Below are 19757 nucleotides of genomic sequence, written 5' to 3'. Positions count from 1 at the left end.
ATCTTCAGAGTACATGTATCCAGAAAGGCTGTGTGTGTATACAGATATAATTAGATAAATAGTCAGGATTCCTCTGTGTAACTGCCTGTCTGTCCCTGTTTTAATTCTGTGTGCGTGTCAAACACTTATGAAAAAGCAGCTCTTACAGTGAGTCTGGCAGCAGAGATGGGGTGTGTGTGTGTGTGTGTGTGTGTGTGTGTGTGAGAGAAAGCGTACACGGGCACGAGTTAGGTGGGTCCCCGGTGGTTGGGTGTGTTTTAGTAGAGACTGGGAGAAAAGCTGAATGTTTTTCCAGTGGAGCAGAGAGGAAAGGTTGATCAATAGTTAATGTGATGTAAAGTGAACAGTCTCATACCTGGAGGCTGGCGGGCTAAGTCCTGACACTGTAAAGGCACGACACCGGTGCAGCTGCTACATGGCTCCTATCAGTGTGTGTGTGTGTTCTTTACTGGCTGGTTGCTCTGTATTTGTATAGCATTTGTCTCAGCTATGAAGCTTGTTTGCCAAGACAAAGACGGGCTCCAGACTGCAGAACAAGTTTATGTTCTGAATTGATGGTGGAACCAGACTTGGTAGCAGCATGTCAGCATTATTAAGGATCAGAATGGTTAGTGCTGAGTGATTTGCCTGGAAATGTTTTTACATTGAAAATGATAACAATGTAATCAGGATGTATGTTTTTGCTGTGAAATGTAGCACTGATACAATTGGTCATTTTAATTAATTTGAAACTGAATTAATAAAGATTTGGGTAATAAATTCAGCTTTTTCAATGTCACGATGTTCTGCTTTTCTCTGTTTTATATCATTTAAGATTGGGATTTGAGCTGTTGACTGTAAGACAATACAACATGTCACCTCAGGCTTTGGGAACTTTTGATGGACATTTTGCACTGTTTTCTGACATTTCACAGTCCATATTATTAAGAGATCAATCAAGAAAATAGACAGCAGATTAATTGATAATGATGATGATGATAATAATTAGTTTTAGCCTTAGATGCATGAGTTTCACTACTGTTGTATTTGATACCGTCCCTTTACTTACCGTTTCTCTGCAAAACCCTTTAATTTTAACAATAACACATTTCATCAGTGTTTTTCTTAGCACAATACTTGTTTTAAATGAACAGTGCAAAGTTACTAAATTTATGATTTTAAATGAGAAAATATACGATAAAAACGTAACTGAGAATCTGACCAATCATATAATGGCAGATTTCAGTACTTGTCGGTCATGGATACTCAGTGCTTCACACACTTTTCCAGTTGCTTCTCAAACTCATCACTTCTCAAAACGTGTCGAGTTTTAGAGCTGTACCCTTCATCCCCCTCTGCTCTGTAGTGTGTATTTGTTTAGACCGGGCACACAGTTAGCTGGTGGAAAGAGAAGTTTTGACTTGTTTTCCTTAACTTGTTTGGGGTGCCGCTTGCCCAACACTTGTGGGAAAAGCACTGTACTTATACGGTTTACAGAAAAATTATACAGCTGATTTTCATTTAAAGAAGTGTATAATTATTTTATCAGCTGGCACCAACTCATTGAATAATTCAGTTTCTGCAGTCCTGCTCACACTTATGCCTTTTTGTGGAAAGAAAATCAATATTCTTTTGAATTATATTTCTGTGAACACCGTTTTAACAACCGAAACAAAAATGTTTTATAGAAAAGACAAATTTAAAATGTCTTTGTTCCTCAAGTAAAATAATCAATGAGGGAATAGTGTTAATAAAAGTATTAAGAAAAACGAACACTCAACAGGAAGGAGTTGGTATTTTTACAATACCCAGTATCCTGTTTCAAACATGAAGACTAAAAAAGGCACTCGGCACATTTCTACAAAGTGCAGGATCTTAATTAGATGCTTCACTGTCTGTAGGCTCTCATTAGTGTGTGTGTTCATGTCTGTGTTTGTTCAGCAGGTTTGTGTGTATGTGTGGGTGGGTGTACATATTGTGTGTGCTCAAGTGTGTGTTTTGTTTCTGTGTGCCCACATGCCTGCAGTATATGCTCTAAAGTATGTTGGTTTAGTGTGTACAAGCACACAAACACACACCTAAATGCTTCCATGCTCCAAGTGGTATGTTGGTGTGTTTCAGTGTGCATATGTGTGTGTACGTGTGTTCAGTTAGCACTGCAGCACTGACAGAGCTGTCTGAAGGCTGGCAGGCTGCAGATTTGTAGCGCATTCGGCTGATCATCTTATCTCCTGTCACAGCCAGTGAAAGATTGGACGAACCAAACCCACCTAGGCACACACACACACACACACACACACACACACACACACACACACACACACAGTCTCTCACAGTTTTCTTGCTGGTTCTTTCTCTCTCTCACTCACCGTCTTGTTTTTTCTGTGTTGCTGTTCTCTCCCTCCCTCTCTCTCAGTAAATGGTGCTGAGCCAAAGACTAATTATTACAGGCAATCATTTCGACATGAAATACCCACTTCCTGCTCACCGCTCTCCTATCCTCTCTCCCTCATTTTCTTCCCCTCTTTTATGCTCCTACAGTCACATAATGACACACACACACACACACACACACACACACACACACACAGTAATTTCATTCCTTGAAGTCCATTTTGTGAGGAATGGTTATTTCTTTCTGAGTACAACCCAACCTTGGGGTCTTTCCTGTAAGCACAAGAACTGTCTGACTGCACACTGTGTGTTTGTGTATTTGCAACCTTGTAGTGCTATTGTGCATTTTCTGGAGCGCCTTGCCAATTTTTATTTTTTTTTTTTTTTTTTTACAGATTTTATGGGTATAGAGAAATGTTTTTTTTTTTCCCTGACTTTCTTTAGTTGTATTTAATAGCATGGCTGACTGCTGCTCATTTGCTAAACAAAATCTGATGAGGTTTTCTAATGTTGCATTCAGACCACAAACAGTCATTTCCAAGCACCTTAAACTACACAAATGTCCTGACCTGCTGTGAATTCTGTAGTGTAAGAAAGCATGCATTCATGAACCATCAGTTGTCATTAAACATCATTTGTGGAGCTGAAATGATTAGTTGATAAATTGATCGGTGATCTACAGAAAATATTGTTTTGGGCATTTTATGGCTTGTTAAGTGGTTGAGAGTAAAGAGGAATGAGGACAGAGAGAGAAAGGGGGAACGGCATGCAGAGCTGGGCAATATATCAATATTGTATTGATATCGTGATGAGACTAGATATCGCCTTAGATTGTGTTGAAGTGTTGTCTTTACCTGGTTTTAAAGGCTGCATTACAGTAAAGTTAAGTCATTTTCTGAACTTACCAGACTGTTGTAACTGTTCTATTATTTGCCTTTTCCCACTTAATCATTATATCCACATTACTGATGATTATTTATAAAAAAAAATCTCATTGTGTAAATATTTTGTGAAAGCACCAATAGTCAACACTACAATATCGTTGCGGTATCTATCGAGGTATTTGGTTAAAAATATTGTGATATTTGATTTTCACCATATCGCTCAGCCCTAACGACATGTAACAAAGGTTCCTAGCCAGATTGGCAGGGGACAATTAATTGTTGAAATTGTTTAACAAACAACATTCTCCGGTTTCAGCTTCTTAAAATGTGAGGATTTAATGGTTTTTCTCTGCCTTAAATAAACTGAATCCTTGGTTTTTTTGTAATTGTTTATCAGTGTTTTAAGCCCCCAACGTCTCCTTCCAGGCAGTGCTGCCTGGAAGGCACTAGGATTAGGCAATGGTTAGGGTTAGGTGCCTTGAAGTCAACGGTCGCAGCGCTGCCTGGAAGGAGACGTTGGGGGCTTTAAACACCATTGAGCTTTTGGATTGTTGGTCAGACAGAAAAAGAGACATCACCATGGCCTCTAGAATTGTTTTACTTTTGTTTGATAAATCAAGCAATAATCAACTGATTAATTGCTAATGAAAACCATCTTAAGTTACAGTCCTAATTACAGCAACACATTGGTAACAGGAATTTCACAACAATTGTGTGTGTGTGTGTGTGTGTGTGTGTGTGTGTGTGGCTTCTCCAAGCTCATCCCAAGTTTGTCGTGATGAACACACTTGCAGGCATGCACACAGTCGCATTAGTGAGAGGCAATTCCACTGTAATAAAATCTATAGTGTTGGGGGGGGGAGGTTAATCCTCACTACCCTTCTCGCCCACTACCTCCACCGCCCTCTCCCACTTCTCGCCATGCTTCTCTCTCTCTCTCCTCCCTCGTCCCTCTTCTCCTCAACTGACTGGCAATGATAAATGAGTCAATTATGTGTGTGTGCACGCCGCGCTGGAGAAGGGGAGCGGATGAGGCTGTTATTACCTGTTGCGGCTGGGGGTAATGTTGCGGTATTAATCATATTCTAATTTTCCTCCGCCAAACGACCCCCCCCACCCCCACTCTCTCCACCCACCTCCAACGTCCCACCTCACCACACCACAACCCCCGCCATCAATCTATCTGCTGCCTGCAAACAAGTCGGCATAAACTGCCGAAGGCCCAAAATATACTTTCTCTCTGAGGAGGGAGGTGGAGTTGGAGGAGATGGGGTGAGAGAGAGATGGAGAGAGTTTCAGTGGTAACAAGGGAATTGTTTGTGTGCTTGGACCTGATAACACATTTTGAAGTGTGTGTGTGTGGGGGGGGGACATTGGCATTATCCCGTTTTAGAGGACATCAGGGACTGGTTTGGGTGCAAGGAGAGACAGGCATACACCGAGGACAGACAGAAATATGGGACACATGGGAGAGGTGTTTGGCTGCTATCACTTCAGAGGTGTGTGTGTGTGTGTGTGTGTGTGTGTGTGTGTGTGTGTTAAAGCTTCCAGACCTCGCTGTAGTAGCCTGACATGCTCACAAACTGAGCAACAGACACAGGTCATGTCCTGAACAGAAGAAGAGAGTTGATTGTTAAAACAGAAAAAGGCAGATTTATTACACATCCAGACAGAACTGGCACTTTTGGCCCATTTAAATCAGAAGCTTTGACTTCAGTGAAACGTGGCAGTGTGTTCTGTCGAAGGTGAATGAAGGGGGAGCGGTTAGACAGACGGAGAGACGAGTGGACTGGCTGGTAATTGGGGAAGCAACAAAATGAGGATGAGTGGAGGGCACATGGATATATTGAGGATTGTCCAGAGAGAGAGAGAGAGAGAGACCGAGAGAGAGAGAGACCGAGACCTTGAATGTGCCTGCCTGCAGTCTTGGCTGGGTTTCAGGCTCCAAGCGTGACTTTGTCTATTTCTGCTCTGAGGTGATAATGGGCTGTCAGCACCCCAGTCACCCTGCTCCCTCCTCCCCCACTGAGTGTGAGAGAGAAGAGAGAGAGAGGTGACGGAGAAAATGAAGTAGTAGGGAGTAATTTGTTGTCATGTTGCTAATTGCATTGTGTATTTTTACTTGGGATATCATACAAATCAAAACTCACCATATTTATTGTTACTTTTCTCTCTTGTTGCAGTTTGAAACTGGAATGTGAGAAACTGGCTACAGAGAAGACAGAGATCCAGAGGCACTACGTTATGGTGAGACACACACACACACACACACACACACACACACACACACAGAGAGAGGCCATGTCTCTCCACAACAAGTGCAGTGCCAAGTCCGCTGATTCCCTTTCATCTACTAACAGCTGCCAAACAACACCCACCAAAACCCACATGCAAGACCACACACACACACACACACACACACACACACACACACACACACACACACACACACACACACACACACACACACACACACATTTTAGGACTGCAGAATAAACAGCACTTACATGGGCGTGCACTCTTGTGCTTGCAAGTGTTTCTTTTTGTATACTGCTGTGTGTCCACATCTGTCTACAGCTGTGTATAGAGCCTCTTACTCTTTTTAACAACCATCTTTATATACAGTCAAACTATCAACTCCTAAGTGCAAAGCTGGCATCCAATGCCTGGACTGATTTATACGCTTCAGAGAGAGAGAGAGAGAGAGAGAGAGAGAGAGAATATATATATAAATAAATAATTACAAAATAATACAAGAACTATAAAAATGAGTTTTCAGTAGTAATTTAAAAGAAATCTGTGAACACGAAGACTGTTCCGGAGTCTTGGGGATCCACAGGTTAAAGGTAACCTGTGGAGTTGTTGATCCCTATTAGAAGTCCCAAAGTGTACTTGTTTCAGATCCTTGAAAGTGAATAAGCCTGTTTATTAAAGTTAATAACCTTTTGAGCTTTGGAAATTTGAGTGTCTCTCTGGGACATTGTGTTTGGTATTTTTCATTATTTTATGACGTTCTAAAGATCAAATGATTAATCGGTTAATGAAGAGAATAATTGAGTAATTGATTGTAATTGTCGTTGCAGCCCTGCCCTATACTCTACCCACTGAGCTATGCCGACTTGGTTGTTTTACTGCTGTGTCACTTGTTGTCAGTCATTGTCTCCCACACTGCTTCTCTGACACTGCTGCTTAATTTCCCCACTCATTGTAGATATTCCTCTAAAGTTTGATCATGGGCAGAGGAAGTTATAGAACTTGGCATGTGACCATGGTTTGAATTCTGGATAAAGGAAAGGCTCAAACTCTGTCTTTCTTACCTGTGATCAGAGCCACACACAACCTCAGCTGACTGAGTGTAGGCTGCCCAAAACCCGCTGCGCCAAAGAAGAGCTATTTGGCAATCTTGGCACAAAGTGGAGACTTGTGGGGGGGATTGAAGTTTTAGTGAGGGGTAAGGGGGGTAGCTGGCATCAAGCACAGGCCAGGGCTCCTTTTCTGGCTGATGATTTAGGTTTGGATGTTGCTAAGCAACAGGCGGAACTTGGCACACCGACTGCCAAGCAGAGCCGCCAGCTGCCAGGAAAGGCGTCTTTTATGGTGGCACACAGAAAGAAGAGTGCACGCACGCACACACGCACTCGCAGGGAAACATGCACACAAAGCACATAGATACACACGCCTACACAGTTGCAGGCTTATGCTACAAACACACACACCTGCGACACACATGCATGTGATAACTGCCAGGAAAGATGTCTGGAGAGAGAGGACCCCTGCCATCTCCTCTCCCATCCTGCCAGCCTGTTCTGGCTGCCTAGCTGCCAATCTCCTCTCTCCACAACCAGCCACACTGAAAAGCAAATGTCAGCCTGTCACTTTTCGAGGCATCTGACTTTAAAATGCTCTCCTTTTTCGTCCATCTTTGAAGGTAGAGAGAGAAAGAGTGGAAGAAAGAGAGAGACCCTCACCTGTCTCTCCTGTGTTCCTTACAGCTCCTTGTACTTCTGGGTAAAAGCCAGGGTCAAAGCTCACATTAGACATGATTATTGCAATAGTCTGTCACCTTCTTCTGCCTGGCGACAATTTCCATGCCTTGCTTCGGGTTTCTGGATTCCAAACTGTGCCTCAGGGTCATTTGAGTGCCATTGACTTTCAACAGATTTGAGGTGAAATTGGTGGCAATGTGCTTTTAGGGACATATGTGCACTTCAAAGTGCACATGCGAGGGCTGGCATCATCTGAAGCTAGGAGCAAGAAAATATTTTGAGTGGTTCTGGGCTCCCACTGTTGAATTTATTTGTGTAAAAACAACCACTCAATTGGCAATTTATGTAAATATAACATCACACAGAAGTTAAGGCAGAACTTGGATGTTTTGAGCAGGTTAACTCGTCATCGGTTTTTATCTCCAAAGAATATTTCTTTTATTGTTGTGTTTTTTTTTAGTTTTTTTTTTAATAAGGTTTATTTTTATGTCTTAAGGAGAAAAGGCTGGCATTTTTCAATTGATTTTTATTCTTTTAACAAATCCCATAAAAAAGATCAAAACCAACAGTATTTTAGTCTTAAAAATACTTTCTGACTTCCCTTCCCTAATAGTACTCTGCGGACGTTAGTTTTTTTTGTAACTGGTCACAAATATATAGTTCATTTCTAAAAAGCTCAGTCATTTCCTAAAGCAGCAGGGCACAGCAGTTTTTAGAAAACTTTAATCAAACATGAGTAAATAGTGTATTTGTTGGGAATTATTTTCAGCTACTGATTAATATCTTTTTAATCTTTGTTAAACCAGTATTTTCACCAACATGTATGTGTATGTGCGATCGACTGTAGGATTAATTCATTGTTGGTTTGAAGCTTTTTGTGGAAATATTTTCTAATAAGAAAAATATAGAATATATTTGTTATCATTTGTATGACTTTTGCATTCCATCTTGCATCTGTTTTAGCTGCTGGGATACAAATAATTCAGGTATAACAGTATATAACAGATGAAAAATGATGTGCGGTAAATGTAACATGTCGCTTTTTGGAGTCGTCAGCTGGTGTAGTGATTTAACTTTAAGATTTCTATTTGAGACCGCATTTGTCATAATTTGTGTTTTATGTACAGTATGTATTGCGTTTGGATGAATAATTCATTGCTGTGCTTTGTTTTTATTCCAAAAAAGTCTGCATTCGTCATTCAGTGTTTCAAAATGATATCCATATTCCTATATCCACATGGGAAATATTCATTATATTATAATAATAAAAAACTCCTTAATGTACTCCACACATGACATGTGCATGTCAGTCAACTCAACATATTCTTTATGTACAATCATGTATATTAACTGATGTTCTCCTGTGTTTCAGTATTACGAGATGTCCTACGGCCTTAACATTGAAATGCACAAACAGGTGAGTGGGCTCAGGGTCTCTCTCATTCTCCCTCTGTGTGTCTTGTCCCCTCTCTCTTATCTCTCCTGCCTTTTCTTTTGCCCCCAATCAGCTCTACTCAAAGTAACTAATATTTTTCAGGAAAGTCTGTGTGTCTTTCTCTCTCTTTCTGTGTTTTTCTCGCTGTCTCTCTACCACTGTAATGTCAGTCCTCTCTGATGGACCTATATAGCGCCGTTATGCTGTGGAGACGTTAATAGGATCCACAAACAGAATTCATTTCTCTACCACAGACAGATGAGAATACTCTGCCCTTCCCCGAGCCTCCAGAACAGCCGAGCCTCTCACCCGTCATTAATCCCTGTCTGTTACTACCTCTGTGCCCCATCCATCCATCCATCCATCCCTATCTCCCCACTCCTGCCCTGCTTCTTCGTCTTCTATCCCTCTTTTCTCCATTCCCTTCAATTGCTTTCTTACTTTGTCTTTTTAAATGCTCCTCTCTCTTAATCTCCATTTCTTCACCATCCCTGTCTCCCTTCCTTCCCATTGATTTCTCTTTCTCTCTTTTTTCTTTTCTTTGCACACCGTCCCTCCACCTCCTCACAGACATACAGTCCATGCTGAATTTCACTTTAAATCAGGTCACTGCCTTCCTGCCGTCTACTCTTTCTTTCTCTCGCTCTCCATTCATTTCACCATCTCAATCGCTTCGCTTTTGTCGTGCTGCATCTCCATCCCCTCACCCCACCCCACCCCCCCAATCCTCCCCCGCCTTCCTTCTGTTTCTTCTTTCTGTCTATTTCTCCTCCCTCCCACATCCTTCGTTCATTGGCTGTCATTTCCTCAACCCAATCTGCCCTTTTCCTCCTCCTCTACCTCCTCTCCTCCCTCCGCCTCTTCTTTTCATTTCCCCTCTCCTATTTTGTCCTCCCCTTTTTCTCCTCTTTCTCTCGTTTGCTCATGTTCTCTCTCTCTCTCTCTCTCTCTCTCTCTCTCTCTCTCTCTCTCTCTCTCTCTCATGATGACTCAAGATGTCATTTAGTAGTTGGAGTTCTCTAACAAGAAATCATTGTGTCTCCCTTGGGGTGGGGGGTGATGGATTCAGAGGATGGAGGGAATGGGGGAGGGGAGGAGGGGGCGAGTATGCTGCCTGGCTGAAAAATGGAGAGTGGAGGGAGGGAGAGATGTGGGCAAGCAAGAGGAATGAGAGAGAGAGCATGAGAGAGGGAGAAAAAGAGGGGGTGGAAGTTCAGTCCGGCATCAATAAATCACTTGTGTGTGTGTATGTGTGTGTGCGTGCGTGTGAGTGTGTGTGTGTGCACACATTCTCGCACATGCTAGTACACACACATACAGCAGAGTCTAGCTGTCAACAAGAAAAACAGCCCGTGGCCATAATGATGTTGTCATGATCTCTGCATGCATATCATTACTGTCCCTAACAGCCTTGTTGGGCCTGCCGCTAAATGTGTGTGTGTGTGTGTGTGTGTGTGTGTGTGTGTGTGTTGGTCATTGCATGACAGCGCTGTAACAGTGATTACTGCACTAATACTGGGAAAGGAGAAATGGAAGGATGGATAAATGGAGTGTGATAAAAAGAAAGATGGAAAGGAGGAGAGAGGGATGGAAAGAGAGATGAGGAGGGAGGGAGGAAGGGCTTTCTGTTGGCTGTGTAGTAGAGCAGATCGAGACAGACACACACCCACAGCAAGAATCGCTGACCCCCAGCAGGAAACACACACACACACACACACACACACACACTCAAGCATGCAAAATGCAGACACACACACAGACATGCAAGGACACATGAGAAACACATGCGCACATACACACACACTGAGAAAACATGGTGAATCTTGCATCTTTTCTCCTGCACACTCACACTCACACACACACACACACACACACACACACACACACACACAGTGTGGGCTGGCTGAGGCCGCAGCAGATGCTGTCCATGAATATTTTAGCCAAACTCCCTGGCAGTTTCCATTTGCATGGACCAAATGTAAGCAGCTGAAATATTTACCACACTGGCCCTGGGAGAAGCAGGCCACACGTGTGTGTGTGTGTGTGTGTGTGTGTGTGTGTACCCTTTATGAGTGTGTGTTTTTCTTTTTGTTCAAGTTTAATCTTGGCTTTGTGAATGTTTGAGCGTGTGTTTATTCATCAAAGCAACAGTATCTTATTTTTTTTTCTCCTTTCAGACGGAGATTGCCAAGCGGTTGAACGTGATCTGTGCTCAGCTCATCCCATTCCTGTCACAGGAGGTGGGGCACACACACTGTACTGCATTCAGCCATCTCTCTCTCCAGTCTGACAGTAGCCCATACAGAAGGCGTGCACATGCATACACACAATGAGTAATATATATCTCTCTCTCACACACTCTCTCTCTCTCTCTCACTCACTCACTCACTCACACACACACACACACACACACACACACACACACACACACACACACAGAGCTGCAGATGGACAGAACTTCAAAGCGCATTCCTCGATCGCCAAATGGTTGCATGCGTTCACATGATGAAAAGAAATGTGTATTTCAAATATGCTGTTTGTGAGACTCTGAGTACTTTTTACACTAATTAAGAAATGTTACCCCTCATTAATATTGATTCAGTTTACGGATTTCTTTTTTATTTTTTTATTTTTTTAATTTTGAGTAGGAGTATTTAATTCTGAATCCACCTGCCCTCACTGACATCTTGTTTTTTCCCACAGCACCAACAACAGGTGGTCCAGGCCATGGAGCGCGCCAAACAGGTGACCATGGGGGAGCTAAATGCTTCGATAGGGGTACGTGGGCTCCCCCCTCTGCCTCATAGCGTGTGTACCTTATCCTCCCATTTATTTAAGTTTCCTTCTTTTCCTTTTATTGAGGCAAACATCCATTTGCCCACTCTAAAATATACAGATTTATTTCATAAAGATGGATGACTATTTTGAAATACCAAAAATTGGTTTTAAGATTTATTTTTAATTTTTTTCATTCAAGTGGCCTTACCAGCTACCTGAACAACATCAACAATTAAATGACGGGTCCTATCAAATGTCCCATATGATTTTCCAAATATTTTAAATGCAAATGTGATGCATAGAGAATTAAAACAGGCTTTAAATAATATTTCAGTTGAAGTTATTAGTTGTCATTTTATTTCCCATCACGCTGATTTGCAGAGCCTCCTAAAGAGCCACTAGCATCTCTCACCTCGTACACATCGCAGCACTTAGTTCCCTCGCTTTACTTCCTCTTCTTGATCACTTCCTGTTAAATCACTTCTTTCATTACCTGTAAGTCACCCATATCTATCTTTCTTCTGTCTCCTCTCTCTTTCTGTTACTACCTCTATTCTCCCTCCCTGCAGCAGCAGCTTCAGGCTCAGCACCTCTCTCAGCATGCCCAGGGTTTGCAAATGGGCCCTCACCCGTCAGGACTGCCTCACCCCGGCCTGGCGCTCGGCGGAGGGTCCGGCCTGCTGGCCCTGTCCGGGGCTCTGGGGGCTCAGCTAGCTGCCAAGGATGAGAGAGCTCACCTAGAGGCAGCAGCAGCTGCTGCTGCCGCTGCAGAGCACCACAGAGGTACAGGAACACTTTAAATTGATGCCTGTTTACTTATTTTCTTTGTTTGTTTTCCCCAAAGCAAAAAGTGTAAAACTCCTAGATGAGTTTAGGGCTGGGACAAGAGTTAGAGATGAAAACGTCTCTCTTAGGTGGGGGTAGAGTAAACACCGAAGCTTGGCTTGATGGATCCTGATGATTGGCTTTGCTTTGGATTTTTGGCAGAGCACAGGAGTGTTGCTGATAATAACACTCCTCAGGGATATTTCCTCTCTGAATCATCAGCTGTAGAGGGATGTAAAGCGATGGCGGCTAATGGTGTGTGTGTGTGTGTGTGTGTGTGTGTGTGTCCGTCCCCTTATCTGCATTTGCTATCCTGTGACCTGGTTCCTGGATGTTTTTTGGTGCTTCTGCCTGGATTGAACAGACCGTGAAGCAGGACCAGTGAGTACAAATTACTACACAATCACTTATATCAAGTACACTCACACAGTTGTAGTTCAGCAGTTTCTGATAGTGTAGGCAAATTCAGTGTTGTACATGGGTATCCACCCAAGTTTTTCTTTTATTTCTAAGGCTGTAAAACTATAGAGAATTCCAGAATATAAGTTGAAAATATGTACATATTTCTTGTCAAGCTTTATTTTATGGTTCATTCATATTGCACTTGACACACAGTCAAAAAAAGATCCCCACTGCATGCACTTAATAAAACTGACATTTTTAGGATTCAACTTTGTGTTCTGTGCCCATTTATACTCTTAGAAGTGTTGTTCGCTGTGGTCAGTTGGAAAGCACTCATGTTTTGGCAGCTTTGATTTATTTTCAACATCTTGTTGGCTTAAATTTAGCTTTCATACACTTGGATTGCAGTAAACTGATGCTGAACCCTGTATGGCAACAATTTAGATCTCAACATTATATCAATACCACTCTAAAATTGTGACAATACTGCTTTAAAAAACTGCATCAGTGCCAAAACACACTCAGACTGCTCGACAGTCTTTTCTGCTGCCTTAAAGAAAACTTGAAGCATTCTCTTTCGTCCTCTCACTCCTACAGTGAGCCGGCCGATCGATGCGGGCTGATATTCTTTCACATTCATCTCTGCAGCTTATGAGCCTGACATGATTTATGCAGTCCCTCTCACCTCATTATCACCCTCTTCCTCCCTCTCTGCCCTCACTCCTTTTTTTCATTCCTTAATTCCTTCTTCTCCCCTCCCCTTGTACCCCCCTGCACACCTTTGATCTTTGCCTTACTGTCTTGCTCTTTCTTTTCTCACCCTCTCCCCTCCCCACCCCTCTCTGTCTCGCTCTGCAGAGCTCTCTGTCCAACGGGGATAAGGGTCGCCCAGCAGACTACCTCAGCAACGGCAAGAAGAGGAAAGCTGATGAGAAGGAGTTCATGACCGACTATGTGAGGCACTTTCATAACACTGTTAAATGTTTAAGTAACTGAAGGAAAGTTTCGCCCAACTCTGCCTGTCCTCACCAGATAAAACCAGTGGTGTCTGAACTGTGGACTTTGGAGACCTGCTCTCCTTTTAGACCGTAATTGAAATATTCACACTCCCTGCCTGCTGTCATCACTGTATTATTTGTGTTATTGTGGAAAATCCAGATACATAAAGCTCTGTAAGGGATTATTTTTATTGTGAGATAAATGAATCTCGGGTAGTTTTTTTATTATCAAGTTTAGCATTATCGTTTTGTTCAAGAAGACCTGCAATAATAAAAAACAGAATTGGCTCAGAGGATTTCACCTCTCCAAGTTAAGCATAGAAAATGAATTAATTACCCTTTGCGCTGTCCATTGCATCTACTTCCAACCATCTCAGTCAGTAAAATGTTAAAGATAAGATATTTCATTTGCAGTGTAACAAATTATAGCTCTTGAGACAAAAAATGTTTCATAAAACCTTTCCAAATGTGCTTGATTCCACACACACAACCTCTGTTTGCATATGACTTTGTGTGTTGTATATTTCTACATGAAATCTACATACATCAGACAGTAGAGCAGGAATATCTAATCTCACTTCCTCTCTCTTCTCTCACAGGGCAGCGATGCGGATAAGAGTGATGATAATTTGGTGGTGGATGAGGTTAGTATGCGGCCGCCAGCCTCTATTGGCCTCAATTCACCGCTTTCATCTGCATACATCATGTAAACACACCCAGCAGGACCATCATATTATTCATTTGAATAAAAATGAAAATAGCCCCACACCTCTGTCTGCCCTTATTTCACAACATACACAACCATAAAGTACATATGCATTCACGCACTTGACTGCAATTCATGCTCAGTCATACATACAATTCTGTAGGTATGACTGTTGAGGTTTTAATAGTTTTTATGAATTAGTGCAAAGTGGATAGCGAGCTTGTAAGATGTTGGAAAATAATGTTTGTTTTTCATGTATGGTAACAAAAGTAAAAAAAAAAAACCTCCAATGAATGTTTTTCATTATCTTTGACTTCCGAATGAATACATAAGTGTCCATTGTGCATGAGATGACAGTAACTGAGACCATCCCCAGTTCCTGAAAGCATTGCAGTGTTGGTCTTGTTCGGAAAACTCCTCTGGTGCCAGGAAGTGATTTATTTTATGTTGATTGATTAACAATAGTTGGCACAAGCAGTTAAAGGAAAGATTTTTCAAGTCTGTTTTTAAAACAACAGTCAGTTGCCCATATGAACAGTGAAACAGATTTTGCTTGCTGTAATCATTCCTCATGTTCATAAAGGCCATGACTGTTTCCAATGTAAATGATGGGGGACAAAATCCATAGTCATTGTTCTGTGCAAAGGTATACATAAAGCTAATGTGAGGCTTCAGCAGACAAATCAAGAGGGTATATTCCTAAGTTATTGTTTTTAGTACGAAACGGTTATTTTGTTTTCGCAGACCGATTGTAACATTAAACAGGAATGTCATACTTTGGAAAATACCGAGTTAATTTGATTTACTCAGACTGCTAAAACAAGCCAAAACATTTTTGTTGATTTTTGTCATGGTTAAACAAGCAAAGAATTAATACATGAGGGAATTAAGATAGATAGATTTCCATGTGATCTCTCTGAGGCCTTCAGCACTAAAACACTAGAATGAATGAATAAATAAATTACCATTACTAGTGTAATGACGTTTTATATGTTTTGAATTCAGGACCCGTCGTCCCCTCGCAGTGTGCAGTCTTACTCATCCAGGGAGAACGGCCTGGACAAGATGCCCCTGTCCCGTAAGGACGGCCCCCCGCAGGCCAGCCCCGCCTCCCTGGCCTCCTCCAGCAGCGCTGCCTCCCCGTCTCGTGGCAAAGAGCCCCCACAGGTAGACCTAAACATCTATATGTCTAAATGGACTAAACAAAGCCAAACATTTGAATGCTTTTTATGGCATTATTGTCACATGAATGCAGATATCCATGTAGAACACACATGGTATAATTCAGTGTAGGACACTGTGCTGTCAGCACACACTGTATTCTGCTCACTTTTCATTCTAAATTTAATTGTCTTTTCCGTCTTTATTTTCTAACACTTTTCTTTTTATTCTTTGCTATCCCAGAGGGAGAAGTCCAGTACTCCAGGTATGAAGCCAGGGACTCCCATGTCTCAAGAGTCCAACACCCCGGGACCCAGCGGACCTCCGCAGTTCAGACCTGTCCCTGGCAAGCCTGGTGTCGACCCCCTCGGTGAGAACATCCCATGAGCTTTCTTTTTATTCCCCAAAGAACATATCTTCTGTACTTAATTGTTCAAGGGTAGCATTGGACTTCAGAAAGGCTGAAGTTGCTGGTGTGAAGTGAAACTGTAAAGCTAGCCTACATCACTGGGAAATCTCAGGAGAAAAACACAAGAAATGTCTCCATCCCTCCTCTCAGGGACACAAACTTTCACTGCACAAAGTATCAATTAAAAATATGAATCTGCCTCTGCAGAGATGAGTTTTTAGCCTGTACTCGCTTTGTTACGTGTAGTGATTCTGTCAACATCGGCCGCAGTAGTTGGTATGGGTGTCAGCCAGCTCCCCACCACCCACAACCATCTGGACTTAATAAGCAGCTGTGGGCAAAAATATTCAGCGCCCCTCACTTTTTAAATGGAAAGATTAGGAGAGGTGATGGACTGTGACTGTGAGCTGCTTTATAATGAGCCTCCATCAATTCCACTGTATCTCTTTCTCTCTTTTTCCCCCCCTCACATCACCTGTTAGCTCCACCCGCACACACACTCCATTATGCATACATACGTACACGCTGTGTGAGCACAGGATGTGAGCACACATATACACACACCGTCTCGCTGCAGGAAGGCATTGTGGCCAGCAGGGGGCAGTAGTGGTCTAGTGCTGCAGTTAAAGGACGTTTTCCTACCTTTTGTATGGCAGGCGGCAGCATGTTCACAGCCTGTCAGTCACAACTGTCTCATACACTGAGAGGCCCTGCAGAGGCAGTCACCTTATTAAATGTGGAACTGATTCTGTTCTTTGCTCAAATGTAAGATAAAAGTCTCAGAATGACTGACATTTCGTTGCCTCAATCAATAATCTTTTCACTTAATTCAAAATAGATTGACGCTCTGTTGTCTTTTCCTCCCTTCTCCCTCCTCCAGCTCTTGGTCTGAGAAACCCCCTGGCGGTGCAGGGAGCATACCCTCCAGGGGCTTTCGGCCTGCCTCCAGGGGTGAACGGGGACCTGGTCGGGGCAGCGGGTTACGGCGCCGGCCTTCACTTAGTCTCCCCCCAGATGAACGGAGCTGCTGCAGCAGCAGCGGCGGCAGCTGCCGCAGGCTATGGACGGTCCCCTGTGGTGAGCTAGACACTCTGCAGATAATTTGTCTTTCCAGTGTCACTGTCATATGTAATACCTCAGCATATAAACCTATCACAGAGGGCAAAAAGAGGGATATATATATATATATATATATATATATATATATATATATATATATATATATATATATATATATATATATATATATATATATATATATATATATAAAGAAAAGAAAAGAGTGTTTTAGAGGGAGAGCAGCTGCATTGTAATTTATCATATCTAATCTATGACTGAGGCTCTTGAAAAGTGTCTTTGCTTTTATATGATCATTTTATTCTGATCTTTCATCTGAGTCTCTGTATTACCTTTTTTATGAGTGAATGCTCTTCTCTCCTTTTCTCTCTTCCTTTAACATGGGTGTCGTTTGTTGTGTTTTTTTTTTTTTCCTCACATATCTCTTTCTTCTCCAGGTGGGCTATGAGTCTCCACACCCGCATATGAGGGTCCCTGGGCTGCCTGCCAGCCTGCAGTCAGCCGCCTCCGGAAAACCGTGAGTTTCCTCTTTCTTGCCTGCTATCACTCAAATCTTCACCTGTTCACTATTAACTACACTCAGATTCTGCTGAAATTTCAATTACAACACCAGGAGAGAAGACAAACAATGTGGAAGGGAAAAGTCAGGAGGAAACTATTTAAATAAACTGTGCTTTTAAGTAAGCATTCACCCTTAAAGCACTTAAGCTTGTTATCAATGTCTTGAATATCTTTCTTGCTTCTGCAGAAAAATGGCCAATGTAGACGACGTGACGTCAGTGATATTTGCAGAGCAGCTTCAATAGACTCAAGAAGTTAAATACAGTATTTTTCAGTTAACCAGACATTTTTAAATGCCAAGTTTTAGTCACTTAGTGTTAGTCTTGTTAAAAGTACTTCTTGGAAATGCAGAAATCACATGTTAAAGTAGATGAGCTTGGTTGAGGGAAAAGGTGTCTACACAAAAAGGTTCTGTGATTGTTTAGCAGTCTTAAATGGTGCTTATCAAAGTTACATACTTGTTATTCTTGTTCGTTGAATAGTTCAACCAAGTCCTCTTTCAGAAACAAAGACTAAATAATAAAATGTTTGCCCTCTCTCATCTCCTGCTACTTGTTCCACCAGAAAGTGTTTTCGCTGCAGCCTTTAATCTCTGTTATTCAACAGATCCCTTCTCTGTCTCTTCTCTGCAGCGCCTACTCGTTCCACGTGAGCGCAGACGGCCAGATGCAGCCGGTGCCCTTTCCCCCTGACGCCCTGCTGGGCCCGGGAATCCCTCGCCACGCCCGTCAGATTCACACCCTGAACCACGGAGAGGTGGTGTGTGCCGTCACCATCAGCACCTCGACGCGCCACGTCTACACCGGAGGCAAGGGCTGCGTCAAGGTGTGGGACATCAGCCAGCCTGGAAGCAAGAGCCCCATGGCCCAGCTGGACTGTCTGGTGAGACACCAGGGAGGAGGGGGAGAGACTTAGACGGATGTTTGGAGACTCGTATTTAATGTTTGTTGTCTATCTTGTGTCTAATAATGTTGCTTTACTACCAAAGGTAATGCTCCTGTTTCTCCACACATAGAAACACACTTTAGATGATGAATCAGCTTTGTGTTGTTGTCCTAAAGCCAAATCCTCCTCCAGCACCTTTTATTTATTGCTGTGGTACTGCTGTAGCAGCACACTTAACTTTGTGTCTTTGTATCCCATTGTCATCAATTACAGAGTACTAGAACATATATTATTGTGTATAAATGTTTATATTTGTCATTTTATTGTGTCCTATCAGAACAGGGATAACTACATCCGTTCCTGCAAGCTGCTCTCAGACGGACGCACCTTGATCGTCGGCGGGGAAGCCAGCACGCTGTCAATCTGGGATTTGGCCACGCCCACTCCTCGCATCAAAGCGGAGCTGACGTCGTCTGCTCCTGCCTGCTACGCTCTGGCCATCTCCCCTGACAACAAGGTCTGCTTCTCCTGCTGCAGCGACGGCAACATTGTCGTCTGGGACCTTCACAACCAGACGCTGGTCAGGTAAGAGGAGAGAGGGAAGAGCCTGCATCGTTTTTAACTAGTTTTAGTAAATGTCATGGAAACAAGGAAATGGCCAGACTATGGTCAAGTTACAAGAAAGGAGGAGAGGAGTAAAGAGAGGCGAGAGTGATGGAAAAGGAAAAGAGGCAATGGAGTGGGAAATGAGAAGGCAGAGACGGCTGCACAGACAATAGTGTAATTTCTGAATTTTCACAATCTACACTGTCGATCATAAAGTAGAGCGTGATGGAAGAGCAAACGTTGTAGATGGGCAACCAAAGCACTGGGGATAATTACAGTACAAAGGTGGACTTTTAACATGGGCGTGTTTTTAACGGATGCAGCTTTCTTAAAGTCCATTTTTGTAACTGTCTTTCTTTAAAGCACCATAGCATGCAACTTTATTTTTAATTTGTAGTATTGCAAATGTTCAGATGATATACCCACCTTCAAATTCAGTGCTTTACCAGCTAATACACACATCTAAGTATCAAGGGGCGGGCATTGCAACTTAGCTTAGGCTATAAATGCTATGGTATGTGGCACTGGTCAATGCTATATACTTGTCCCTAAAAAGTAAACCGTAAAACAGCTTTAGGTCTTTTATCGTTTATAAGCAGTATACAGACATTCAGTAAATAGATTATATTATAACGCACTGTAATGTAGTTGTACACAGCTAGAAGGACATT

At 42.5% G+C, this 19757-nt stretch overlaps 1 protein-coding gene across 7 annotated transcripts in view; it reads left to right on the top strand.

Moving 5' to 3' along the window:
* The window catches only part of tle2a (TLE family member 2, transcriptional corepressor a), a 41541-nt gene that overhangs the window by 16312 nt on the left and 5472 nt on the right, over window positions 1–19757 (top strand). For 2 of the 7 annotated variants that reach the window (XM_078259068.1, XM_078259066.1), the window contains exons 3-16: window positions 5441–5504; window positions 8616–8660; window positions 10856–10918; window positions 11382–11486; window positions 12026–12239; window positions 12646–12662; window positions 13542–13637; window positions 14281–14325; window positions 15393–15554; window positions 15792–15918; window positions 16838–17034; window positions 17472–17551; window positions 18228–18477; window positions 18818–19065. In XM_078259068.1, coding sequence (XP_078115194.1) covers window positions 5441–5504; window positions 8616–8660; window positions 10856–10918; window positions 11382–11486; window positions 12026–12239; window positions 12646–12662; window positions 13542–13637; window positions 14281–14325; window positions 15393–15554; window positions 15792–15918; window positions 16838–17034; window positions 17472–17551; window positions 18228–18477; window positions 18818–19065 — 1713 coding nt within the window. The remainder of the gene's footprint in view (window positions 1–5440; window positions 5505–8615; window positions 8661–10855; window positions 10919–11381; window positions 11487–12025; window positions 12240–12645; window positions 12663–13541; window positions 13638–14280; window positions 14326–15392; window positions 15555–15791; window positions 15919–16837; window positions 17035–17471; window positions 17552–18227; window positions 18478–18817; window positions 19066–19757) is intronic. The other 5 variants (XM_078259071.1, XM_078259073.1, XM_078259069.1 and 2 more) reach the window with 3 other exon arrangements.

Source organism: Sander vitreus, chromosome 9, assembly GCF_031162955.1.
Source record: "Sander vitreus isolate 19-12246 chromosome 9, sanVit1, whole genome shotgun sequence".
Lineage (NCBI taxonomy): Eukaryota > Metazoa > Chordata > Actinopteri > Perciformes > Percidae > Sander > Sander vitreus.
This window is presented reverse-complemented; position numbering and strand designations above follow the sequence as displayed.